Source organism: Athene cunicularia, assembly GCF_003259725.1.
Source record: "Athene cunicularia isolate RWA chromosome 1 unlocalized genomic scaffold, athCun1 chr1_part2, whole genome shotgun sequence".
Taxonomy (NCBI): domain Eukaryota; kingdom Metazoa; phylum Chordata; class Aves; order Strigiformes; family Strigidae; genus Athene; species Athene cunicularia.
The window spans coordinates 70,278,958-70,291,981 of record NW_020799092.1 but is presented as its reverse complement, the minus strand read 5'-3'; the positions used below and the strand labels follow the sequence as shown (position 1 = coordinate 70,291,981).

Below are 13,024 nucleotides of genomic sequence, written 5' to 3'. Positions count from 1 at the left end.
TCTAACTTGAATCAAACTTGTCCTTCCTCTTCCCCTGAAGTAGACCATTTGTTGTTGATACCTGTGACATGAATTGTATTTCTTAAATTAGCTCATAAGAGTTTAAAAAAACCCAAAACCTAGCCAGGGACATATTCCCCTACAAACTATTTCTTATCCTATCTGATTGGGATTATACATCAGCAAAACTGTATGGCGACTGGGCAAAGAGCATACAGATCTGCCTTTAAGTGTCTTTTTATTACCTATTCTTTGGGGAACCCCAAGGAAAAGGTATATATCACATCTGATTTGATGACCATCACTGATTAATTGTACTGTTCATCCAGATTCCTTCAGCCAGCTATGTCCTTCAAGCATAAGTTCATAGTTCCTGTTCTGTGATCAGATGTGCATACCGAGGTATATGGTTATATTGAGGAAGAAGATGTTTTAGAGATCCAATGGGTACATCCAAGCTGCCTTTCTCATAGAGTAAGTTCTGATTTTAAAAAAGGAGGGACATATGTGCTAGGTACCATAGCAAGTCTTTCTGAAAATGCTAATTTTTAAGCTTTGACCAGCTGTGAGATCCACAAGGTACTTCACAGTTGTCAGCACCATAATCTTCTCTGGTTAGCTTGTCATGTTTATGTACTGTTCCAATTTTCTCAGTACCAAGGGGTTATTTCCATTATGTTAGACATGTCGTCTAACTCTCAACAGTCTGAAATCAATTTGTGTTCCTCTGAGAGACAGAGCACTGTCACAAAGAAAAAAATTATCTTCACAGTCTTTCTTCCTTTTCCTTGTAATACATTCATTTAATACTTATCACTTCCCAACTATCTTGTCAGGATCCCTTATCAGCATCATTTTTTACTGTTCTGTTCATTAACTTTTTAAAACACTGCACAGGACTACATGTGACCAGCATCATAAAATTCACATCAATACTGTTCCTCTCTCATTAGACTTAAGGACACAGCCCTTCTTTACATTCATTACTCATCTCCAAACTTTCAGAAATTCAGAAAAATGTGACATTTCTCAACCTTTTTTCACAAGCCAGGTCATATTGATTGATTTATCATGCTTTATGCTCTTTAGTGTTCTGTACTGCAATAGTACCATGCCCATCAATCATTATTTCTCTTTCATTTTTTTGTTTCAGGCTCCCATGGTCTTATGCTAAATCTGAACTTCATGTCATTTTAACCATTACAATCTAGATTTTGCAAAGCTTTTACTAATTCAGCTTTGTTCTTCTTCATAAGTAAGTTGAATACTGAGAATTGCCTCCTGACTGGATGAACATGAAAGCAAAGAGGTTTATCTCTACTGGGTACATGTCATTGTGGACAGTATCAAATCTTCAGCAGCTCGGAGCAAAGTAAATTACCTAGAAGTTCAACCAGGGAACTGAGAGTTTAGAAATTCACTGTTCTCTTCACAGTTTTGCCACTTCTTGGACATCAACTTCCACTAACATCCCTTGCCAAATGTTCTGCTTTCCTACATTGAACAATAAATACTTTCACAGTTAAGACTCAACCATGTAAAACTTGAATCTTGTGATATTTTGTTTCTCTTCCACAGTCTCCCACTATCTGTCAATCTTTCTCTTCTGCCTGAATCCCTATAACCAGGGATAAACTGGTCTATCAAGCTGTTGTGAAAGAGTAGGAAATTGGAAAGAAATTATTACTTTGAATAACATCTGGATCTGAAAAATCAAATAAGTATGCTATTGCTTATTCCAGCTTCCACCACTGTGGCCAAGTGACACAATTACCCTTTCATTATGTTGCCATCAAGTGTTTATCATTCTGCCATGTGGTATGAAAATGAGCCAATTATAGTTAACACACCTGAGCTCCTGACACTTCCCATTGTCACAGAAGAGATTTCAAAGGGAAATCAATAACATTCAGAACCATGCTGACAGCTTAATGCGTATTAAACAGAAAACTGAAACTACTACAATGTAATTTAATGACAGAAAGGGAGTCAGATAAAACCAGCAGGCTCTCTCAGTCTCTGTAATTTAAATTATTTGTTGCCTTATGATGAACTTTTGTCCAGTGCTCCCAAACCTCAGAGAAATCGGGAGGAATGAGATTCTGACCTCAGCTCTGAGATCACTAACAGATATTCAGGGCCATCTGAGATGCACTGGGATATCAAGAATGCACTGGCTTGGCAAAGTCAGTGGGATACTCAAGATTTTCCAGGATGAGAACTGAAGCTCTGAAGTATCCCATAGGATCCGTGTCATATCTGCCAATCTAGCACAGATTTCTGAGTAACATAAGGTATGGCACCCTTGATACAGACCTGTATCCTAATTCACAGACTATGACATCAGAATTTAGTTGTCTGAATATCAGTGTCTAAACTTGGTGCAGGTGTCTATGTGTGTATTATAATTGATGGGGACAGAAATGTAAGCATTCTATACTGATTGAGATGCCCTTGGTTATTCCATCTCACCTTCCACCTATAGGTCCTTTGTAACAGCTGGCAACGCCATGAGGATACATAATCTAACCCAAAAGACACTAGATGGTGGTGCAACTGAGCTGGTATCTGGAAACTATTCAGTACAAACAACAGAGTCCAAACTGTTTTTCAGGTCACTGCTAGGTCGTTGTCTCTGTTTGGTTAGCTGAAATATTTCTAGACTCAGTTCTCGGCTGTTCTACATCAGTTGCATGGTTCACCAGTACTTCCAATGTGCTGTTTATCTGTCCTCCATTAGAGCGGAGCATTAAATTGCAACGTTTCCATTCAGAAATAGTCATGGACACCAAGGGCATTTCCCTACCTTTATTAGGGAATTTTCTGATCGCTGTTTCAGGGATGGGATTAGCTGGTTTTCAAATCAGGATCAGGACACACAGAGGGAAATCCTGGGGACAAGGAGGAGAAGTCTGTGAGAGTTTGGGAAGAGGCATCTAAAGAAGGGGATAGCTGAGAGGAAACATGGATGCAATGCAGGAATTCAGAAGAGGAGGAACTGGCAGCATAGATGTCAACACTAAATATCTGGTGACTCTTTTTCATCTATGCCTTAATATGAAGCTTGCACATAAGCAAATCAATGTATCTATTATTGAATATTTTTCCCCCACACTTTTTGTGAATGTATTTTCATGAAAAGGACTTTAGGACACTGTGTACGAAAAGCTTATGCTCCATCTACATTTTAACAGAAAATATTGGGAACATGCCTTGATATTCATCAAAGTGACATGCCATAATGCAAACTGAGATCTCTTTAATGTGCTTAGAAAGTGTAAAAGCTTAAATGGGAGCAGATTCTAAACACATGAAAGAGCAAAGACACTGGCATAGTTAGGCAGAGTTTCTGACTGTCAGAAAGCTCTGAAAATATGATGCAGTTATTCCTGAAAAGATAGTTTTGAAGCTTAAATTAGCTTTCACTAAAGCCAGACTGAGTTGTCAGACATGTTCTTAGCAAGCATACAGAGACTATATGGGAATGGCAACACTCACAGGCCCTTCTAGAAACAACAGTCACTAGCTGTCAGGACTCTGAAGACTCAATTTATATTCTAAATTAAGTTGCTGATTCAGTGTGTATAATATATACCAGTCTTTTTCACCTTGCTGTGTCTGCTCTGCTCAGGGAGAATTGTGCAACAATATGTTTGCCCAAGACAGTGCATTACTGGCATTACTATCTCTTGAAGTTTTAGAGCTGTACAGTAGAGAGCATAATCCCTATCCTGGACACATGAACTAGTAACACTAGTGACACCAGTCACTGGACAACACACATGAGCAAAACTGGAGATTCTTCAGGAAAAAATTCCTTCTGCCAGATAAAAGGTTCTTTTTCTAGTCTGTATAGAAAAATAACCTTGACCTTTTCAAGGTGTTGGTAGAGTTTACAACCTCTGAGATCTCATTCTCCTCTCATCAAGTGTTAGTACCGGGGCATGCAATCTTTTGCTAATTGGTTTAGTATTTAGCTAAATACATGTATTATAGACCTCAGTGAGGAAGATCACAGTTCATCCAGTACTGCTTGCAGTTGCAAATCATAAAATAGGATATGGACCTAAGGATTTGAACTTTTAGTAGGAACTTCTGCAATAAAAGGCAAGAGATTAGGGTCTTCCTCCATTCCATGATATTCTTTTCTACTCCAGGTCAAGTTGGCCCAGTTAAAATCTGTTCTGAATTGTACCGTAGCAGCATTTTCTCTATTCCAAGACATGGCTGTCCTTCAGATAACATAGTTTGCTATCAACAAGGAAATAAATCTGTAACAGTATAACATTGGTCTGGTAATAGGTGCCTGAAAAGAGAAGAAAGTTTGTATAAAAGTATCATCTAATGAGACATTCTAGAAGTGTTTAGTATCAAAATTTGTCTGTGGAAAAATAACCTACTCTTGTTCACTACATACAAAGCTACTTGTTCCAAAAATGCATTTCTCATTTCCAGATATTGTTGTAGAGATTTTTATTGTTTTTCCCAATTCTAGTACTTTCAAGCATCCAAAAGTGCCCTTGACAATGTTGCCTTTGTCTCTGCACTATTTTAACTATGATCCAGAAATCTCTGCTTCACATCCAGATTAATCGGAAGGAGATGGTATTTAGTTTGTTGTTTTCTAGTTTCATAAATTATTTTAAATCTCTGACTGAGAAGCAATTCACAGAGCTGTAGCAGCCAAGCAAAATAAATAGCTGCATGTCCATTAGAATGTAAATTAACTCATTACTATGCCAGCTCCTGACCTTTACTGATGTCTTATTCTTGCTAACAAAGACTCTTTGCTATTCATGAAAGTGAAAACTTAATGGTAGCTTGAGATTCTCTGGTGTATTTTAGAGCAAACTCTCATTGACGCAGGTGGCCAGTGAGGGTTCCAGCTTGAACAGCAAGTACTTCTATCATTCATGACTTTGAATAGCTATGCTTTTTCTAATTATTTGTGAAGATCTGGAAATTATTGAAAAATTGTTGCTTAAGAAGGCTAGGTCAGTGAAACTTCATGAACTGCACAAAAAGTGCTCCAATGTATAAAAAGCTGAATATTGATTTAGTACCTGATCTCACAGTCAATTATATTTTTTGTATCAGTTCTATAGACTTCAGTTGAGATGAGATCAGGTTTAATTTCCCACGATACTCCTCTACCTCCACATCATTTCTTATAAACCTCTCCAACTTGCACTTTATGCTACTCATCAAGAAATCTGAAAGTTTGAAGGGAAGAAATATAGACTTGGACTCATGATGCCCCCAAGACACCTGAAGAAATGAGCCACTGAAGGTGCTACCTCAATGTGGTCTAAAGATCTAGCTGACCTTCCTGTGAACTGTGCCTGCTCTTTCTCTTGCACCTTCATAAAGTGATTATCTGTGGGCAAGAAAGTATTTGTTCTTTGGAGTCACTTTTCACAGGTCTAGTAGGCCAGAAAGAGTCAAAAATAGTACTCGTTTGGTCTGGAGCACTACTTCTGTAGCAGTCTCACCTGGGTTGAGATCAGGAGCAATGGAGTTGGGATGATAAAGCAAAATGCCACCACAAGTGACTGCTGAGGATCAGTTTGTACTGTTGCAAGTCTCTTTCAGGCAAAACTGTTTAATAACATCTAGGAATATTTATATATAGCCTTAAAGGAGACAGACCTATTTCACAGTTTTATTAATCTGAACCTGCATTTGCTATGACAACTGATGACCGTAACCAGCCTTCATCTCAGTGCAGCACAGTGCTACATCAGTTACTTGCCATGCTGCCAGTGTATAGCCTACTGCAAGGGAAAAGACACTGTGTCTAACCATATATAATGTTGTGGGCCTGATCAAACATGATGGGTCATTCATCTCACTCTGATATGGGATGTGTTGATTTTTGACCCAATTGCATCGGGTGCCATCCCAACCAAAGACCAAACGGATCCTCCACAGCATGGTGCCATCACTCTGAACGACAGCTGATGACAAGACTAGCTAACTATGCTTGAAGAGCTAGAGCTCCCAGTCTTCTTACAGCTATTCTGTGTTTCAAGGTAAATCAACTTTTTGTTTTTGCTAGAGTAAGAGCTTAAAAACTGTTTGAAAAGTATGGACCTTTGAAAAAATACTACATGATAATTATTCATTTTATTAGAAACAGAACTACTAATTTCCATTCCCTATACATCATCTGATATTTTAAATATGACATGACCAATTCAAACTTTTTATCACCTACTTGTTTTCATAAGTATTATTTCAGAGTCATCATCATAGAATGGTTTGGGTTGGAAGGGACCTTAAAGACCATCTAGTTCCACCCCCCTGCCATGGGCAGGGACACCTTCCACTAGCCCAGGTTGCTCAAAGCCCCGTCCAACCTGGCCTTGAACACTGCCAGGGAGGGGGCAGCCACAGCTTCTCTGGGCAACCTGTGCCAGTGCCTCACCACCCTCACAGGAAAGAATTTCTTACTTATATCTAATCTAAAACTACTCTCTTTCAGTTTAAAACCACTCACCTTTGTCCTGTTACTACACTCCCCGATAAAAAGTTCCTCCCCATTTTCCCTGTAGCCCCCTTTAAGCACTGGAAGGCCGCTATAAGGTCTCACCAGAGCCTTCTCTAGGCTGAACAACCCCAACTCTCTCAGCCTGTCCTCATAGGGAAGATGCTCCATCCCCCTGACCATCCTTGTAGCCCTCCTCTGGACCCCCCCCAAAATGTCCATGACCTTCTTATGTTGGTGCCCCCAGAGCTGGACGCACTACTCCAGGTGGGGGCTCACTAGAGTGGAGGGGCAGAATCACCTCTCTCGACCTGCTAGACACCCTTCTCTTGATGCAGCCCAGGAAGTGGGCTGCAAGCACACATTGCTGGCTCACAGTCAGTCTTCCATCCACTAATACCCTTAAGTCCTTCTCCACAGGGCTGCTCTCAAACCACTCATCATCCAGCCTGTATCTGTGCTTGGGATTGCCCTGACCCATGTGCAGGACCTTGCACTTGGCCTTGCTGAACTCCATGAGGTTTGCACAGGCCCACCTCTCCAGCCTGTCCAGGTCCCTCTGGATGGCACATCCCTGCCCTCCAGTGTGTCGACTGCACCACACAGCTTGGTGTCATTGGCAAACTTGCTGAGGGTGCCCTCGATCCCACTGTCCATGTCACCAACAAAGTTGTTAAACAGCACTGGTCCCAATACCACCCCCTGAGGAAAGCCACTTGTCACTGCTCTCCAGTTGGACATCGAGCTGTTGACTGCAACTCTCTGTGTGCGACCATCCAGCCAATTCCTTATCCACTGAGTGGTCCATTCATCAAATCCACATCGCTCCAATTTAGAGACAAAGATGTCATGCAGGACAATGTCAGACGCTTTGCACAAGTCCAGGTAGATGATGTCAGTTGCTCATCTATTTTAATTCATTGTTTCCTTTTACATTTTGTTTACCACAGTATATAAATTAATTGAATTTATTTCTTGTCATTGATTGCGTTTGTTTTTCTGAGAAGGGGAAAATATTTTAAGAATAATTGAACACTATATACTTGTTCTATGTACACACACACACACACAAAACCACATTATCTCTCCCACCAGTAGTTTTGGAATTTTAGCTGGAGGATATTTTGCATCTTATTGAGTGAGCCAAATTGTAACTTCAGTTCTGTGCACCTAATCCAAACACACCTAGCATAGCTCAACAAAAGGTAAACATATAGAAGGAGAAGCCAGATGTAATATGAATGGTAAGAAACAATTCCCTGCATGCTGTTAATGGTGTACACTATGAGTCTGAATGCTCAGAGAGGTTCTCCGCTGTCACATCCATTTGAAGTTAATGAGTATTTGACACCTCTGGAACTGAGGCCCCTGTTCAGGCAACTAATAGACATCTCAGAAATCCCAGTGAGAGAAAAACTGCACAGAAAAAAAAAAAAGTATTATTACAGTAAATTTTCTAGAGAAGAAAACTTCTGCTGAAGTGTTGTCACATGAATGTTGATAAGATGCCCATGGAGTCAGTTAATGCTGTGGGAGTGATCATCAGCCATCTGTTCATTAACTTGCAAGCATCTACGTGAGAAAGATCTGTGCAGTACTCGGGACAGTTTTGCTCAGGAAGCCATGTACAACAAGGCTTTTATAACATAAAAAATAAAATAAAATTTAAAACCCCACAAACACCAGAAAAACAAAACAAAACACAACAAAAAAAAAAAAAACCAAACAAGAAGCCCAGCAAAATCTAATGGGCAAAACACTTGCTGTATCATCAGTGCAACATCTGATGTGAAGGGAAGTTGACTTGCCTTTAACATTGCTTTCGATTAAAAGGCTTTATCTTTGATGCTGTTGAGTTCCTCCCTGCAGCACTACCATACTCTGTTACTGCAGAAATCAAACTGTTCCCAGGCTTCAATTTAATTATACATACATGGTTGCCATAGAGGTGAATATCATTAAAGCTCTTGGAGTTTAGCAATACCTATATTAGTTACTTGTGATTTTACAGGGTCTCAAGAACTTTTCCAGGAACCAATACAAAATAATGACACTGATGGAGATGGAGGTGGAGATGGAGATGAAAGTATCCACGTGGCAGCAGACTAATAAACAAAGACTGGTTCTGTATTACTGACATTACAGAATATGCCAAATTCAGGGGTTTTACTGAAAAATAAATAAATAAATAAATAAATTAGGACTCTATCTTGCAAATGTTCCAAGTCCTGTCTGATAAGCTGCTTTTAGAAAACTAAACTTTCCAACAATAAATACTGGCTGAAGTGGAAGGCTTGTGAAATCTGTAAGCGTATATTATGACAGAAGCATATTTAAATTTGTATTTAAGAAGAAAGAGATACAATGAGTGTGATGTGATTTGTCTTTTGTTATAGGATATCTTCAATGAAAAGGAGAAGTACAGTAAACTGAAGCTGGAATTTGCCTTGATCTGAAAAGAGAAAAAAAAAAAATTCCCTTAAATGCATTTGAATCCAAAATCTGTTTTCTGTTACTGGTGTTTTTTAGTACAGTTACAACATAGAAACCGTCACAGATCTGATTTCCAGGGAAGCTCATTTTGGAAGGTGGTAAATATAATTTAAAAAGCAATGTCAAAACCAATTTTTTAACACTGTTTTATGAGAAAATGTAATTCTGATATTTAAAAAGCATATGGTTGTTGCTGTACCTCAACTTATTTAAAATGTAACAAAATTTCAGTAAAGGTGTTAGCCACCAGCTGCTGTACTTTATTACAGTTTAAATGGTCAACACTGAAAAATAAATCATTATATTCTCAAAATTAACTGTAGAGAATATATGAGGTTATGTATTTTATCCTCGCATGCTTACACGTTACATACCACAGTATTCTTCTGCTAGCATCTGACTGAGTGGTAGTGGTTGCTCCTTGACACAAGCCAATAACCCCACTCTCCTTTTAAAACTAATTCAAACCTGTACTGCTGCCTTTACAATGAGTGTTATTAAAGACTTATTTAAAACTAATAGAAAGACATAGGAGTCTTCAGAAAGTGAGCCACTACTTATTTGGTAAAGCTGTTATGAGAAAGGATGGCTGTCAGGCACATGGGTGCCACTCATGGGAAGAGCAAGATGCATGAAGTATTTTCAGGTGGATCTAAGTTGGCTTTTATTATTTCAGATTGTAAAAATGTATGTGAATGTGGGGATGAGAGGTGTTTATATGTGTATAATATTCTCAACTGCTCAGGTTTTTATAGGAGGCATCACAAGTTGGACAGTAGAAGCTTGGGAGTTTGGGGAGGGTGAAGTGAAAATCTGGAAGTGGGATAAGGAGGTTGTAAGATATTATCCAGTATGTGTGCCTAGTTAGGTGCAAGTTGATTAGAATGTTGAGCAGCATTAGTACTGTATTAATACTCAACAGAAGTTGAAAGCTGCACTCTTTGGAGAATAAATTTCAGCCTTGCCTCTGAATCAGTACTGAATTGATGCCCGTCTGCCAGTGGCTGTCGTTCAGGTGGGATCCACTGTCTCTGGTGGGGAATACTCACCACATGTAATGAACCAGCACCAGAAAGTCAAGGGAAAATGTGGTGTTGTGAAGTGAGGTGAACTAAGTGAAAATCCACTGCTTCTCCTTCCCAGCTGTAGATGTGACTGCAGAAGGTGAACACTGTTGAGTATGCACTAAATGCACATTGTTAAGATATACTCGTCAGGTAAGCTTCTGAGCCTCAATTTTCTACATGTAGAGGATTTGGTCCTTATGCAGAACAATATTTAAAGGTGAGAGTTAGGGGGGAGCATGCAGAATACACAGGAAAGTTCATTTTGCTTTTATGCTTTTTCATGTGAAGTTTCTGTTACCCTCACAATGTACTACATATGCATTATGCTCTTGAATTCTTGAATTTGCAGCAATGCAGCAATGGTTGCATGTATTAAAATACCAGTGATAATTCTGGACATGTTTGGTTCACAACAATTGACCATAATCCATCTCATGTTGAATAACTGATAATGCCATACATTATCTAAAGGTCAGTTTTGTTTAAATTGGGAAAAAGGATGCTTAGTTTAGCTGAGAATACAGATGTTATGTGAGGCAACATTAAAATTGCCATGAAATACATGAAAAATATAAGATAGGATTTACTTTATGGAACTAGCCCTTCATCTATTTAGTCTAGCACCTAGTCTTTGACATACGTGAGAGACCATCTCATTTTACATGAGGTCAGTCTAATAACTGAATTTAAAGCTGACAAATAGATTTTAATATTAGTTCCAAGGTTTGTTATCTTTAGAGATTTTCAATTCTAATGTGCTTTTGTACACATATGGATATCCAATACTTTTTTAAAACTCTTTAGATCTTTTACTTCCGTAGCATCCTATATCCACTAGTTTTCTTAACATAATTTCATGCTGTGTGAATGAATATTCCCTTTTATTTGTTTTGAGTGTAGATGTTGTCAATTGTAAATTGCCGTCTGTGCCCATCGCTTCCAAGCTAAGTATAAGTCCATGTTCTCCTTGTTTGGGCAAATGATTGAATTTTTTGTAATTGAGGGTTTTTTTTAAAAAATCTTCACTAGTGTAGATGTTATTATTTATTTGATTTATAAATACTTACTATATTTTTGATAGTAAAATTTTCTGAAAACTCCAGCAAAGCATATTTTTAGGTGAAGACAGTAAATAAATAGGAAAAAAATTACCTTTCCGTTTGACCTGAAGAAATATTTCCTGACAATAAGTTATGGGAGGTGCATCAGTACCAATAGGAAGGGAGTACTACCTCTGCCAATATCTTCCAGACACCATATCAGGGTACTAAGTTGATTTGAGATATCTTTTAGCAAAATTCCTTGCAAGTTTCAAGTCTTATCTTTAGCTCCGAGGGGAAAAATGCTTTTTAACTTTCACTCTTATTAGATGTACAGAACAATAGCAGGTAATAAAAGGGTAGCCATCTGCCATCAAGAAGTTATTAAATAAGTTTCTGCTACCAAATCTTTAATACTGAAGTGATGCACAAGCCAGATCTATACAGGATGCCTGTTATCTCAGCTTGAATTTGCACATGGAAAGAAATCTGTCTACTTGTTAGTATAGCAGTTTTTATCCAGACACTGTAGAGGCAGTAAATATAAACCTTTCCAAGATTATTTTTTACAATATACTTTTTGTTTGAAAGCACTATCAGCATATACATCAGCATTACAAAACAGCCAGTGTATCTCTGCAAATGGCTCAAGTGCTTTTTCACTCCAAGATTTTTTCAGTCCAAATGAATTATATATCATGGCAGAAAAAAATTACCTCATTATCACACAGTTCTAGGATCCTTAAATACTATGTACTAATATTAATCCTGTTGTGGTTTGTCTGTAGAAAGATACTTTTCCTAGTGTTCTCATGATTTTATTTTTTTTCTAGACTCACCTTAGAAAAAGAAATAATGAAGTCAGTACTACTACAGTTTAATTCTTTTTTTGAATGAAAGAGCAGCCTTCCTATCAGTTGTCTCAGTTTAAGCCCCATTTCTGTTTCTGACAAGCAAGTGAACTCTTTTTTAATAGCTTTTAATCTTATTTAGGAAGGTCCATAGACTTTTTTTTTTACCTACTATTAAACTGAGAATTACTTTTTTAGTGAAAGCTGTGCTGAAAGCTGGTATTTTTAAAAATGTAACCCAATATCCTTTGAAATGCTTATTATCATTTAATATTTTAAAGTTTTTTAACATTGTGCTGCATAAGGAAAAAACAGTGTTGAGAATGAGTGCTTCAGATTATGTCCTATTATGAAAAGGACGTATCTGGATTTTTAAACATTTGTAGGTTACAATAGTTGAAATTCATGAAAAATGCTAAATAAATTTATCAATCAGTCAATAACCAAGGAAAAGGAGATAACTAGTTGTGCAGAATAGTTAGTCATGTCTGACCATTTGCTAACAATGACCAAGAAACAGGACAGCATCAGAACAAGCAGCCCTCCCGAGACTTGGCTACCTTATCTAGACTGATGAAACATTTACTTCTCTCCAGGCTTTTCTTCTAAAAAAATCTCTTGTATTATTAGGTTTTGTTGATGGGATGTTCTGAATTGCTTCTTCTTAAAGGTGCGACTACATTTGACACATCAATACCAGGTCATTTGGTGTCCTATCCAATGTCCACCAAGACATTTGGAAATCCTTTTGTTTAGTTCTTTTAATTTCGACCTAACCCCATGCTGTTTGTAAAGTATGGCAATGATCTCAATAGCTCCACTTGCATATATATATATATATGTATGTGTGTATATATATATATATATATTTGTGTATACTTTTTGTTAGAAATTACCCCCTGTGGTTTGTCTTTTCACCCTTTGTATGTAGAGAACTTTCATATATATCAATATTATCTGCAGACCTGAATGAAAACAGGAGCATAGGCACCACTTAGCCTCCACTCTTTATGCATCAGAAAAATCTGCTAACTTTATTTTTTGTTTATTTCAGGTTTCTTTTCTCCATGGAAAACTCCAAAGCCT

General features: G+C 37.9%; 1 protein-coding gene across 13 annotated transcripts in view; it reads left to right on the top strand.

Moving 5' to 3' along the window:
• MAGI2 (membrane associated guanylate kinase, WW and PDZ domain containing 2) overlaps nt 1–13,024 on the top strand; it is a 532,719-nt gene that overhangs the window by 426,638 nt on the left and 93,057 nt on the right. For all 13 annotated transcript variants that reach the window (XM_026868178.1, XM_026868173.1, XM_026868180.1 and 10 more), the window contains one exon: nt 12,993–13,024. In XM_026868178.1, coding sequence (XP_026723979.1) covers nt 12,993–13,024 — 32 coding nt within the window. The remainder of the gene's footprint in view (nt 1–12,992) is intronic.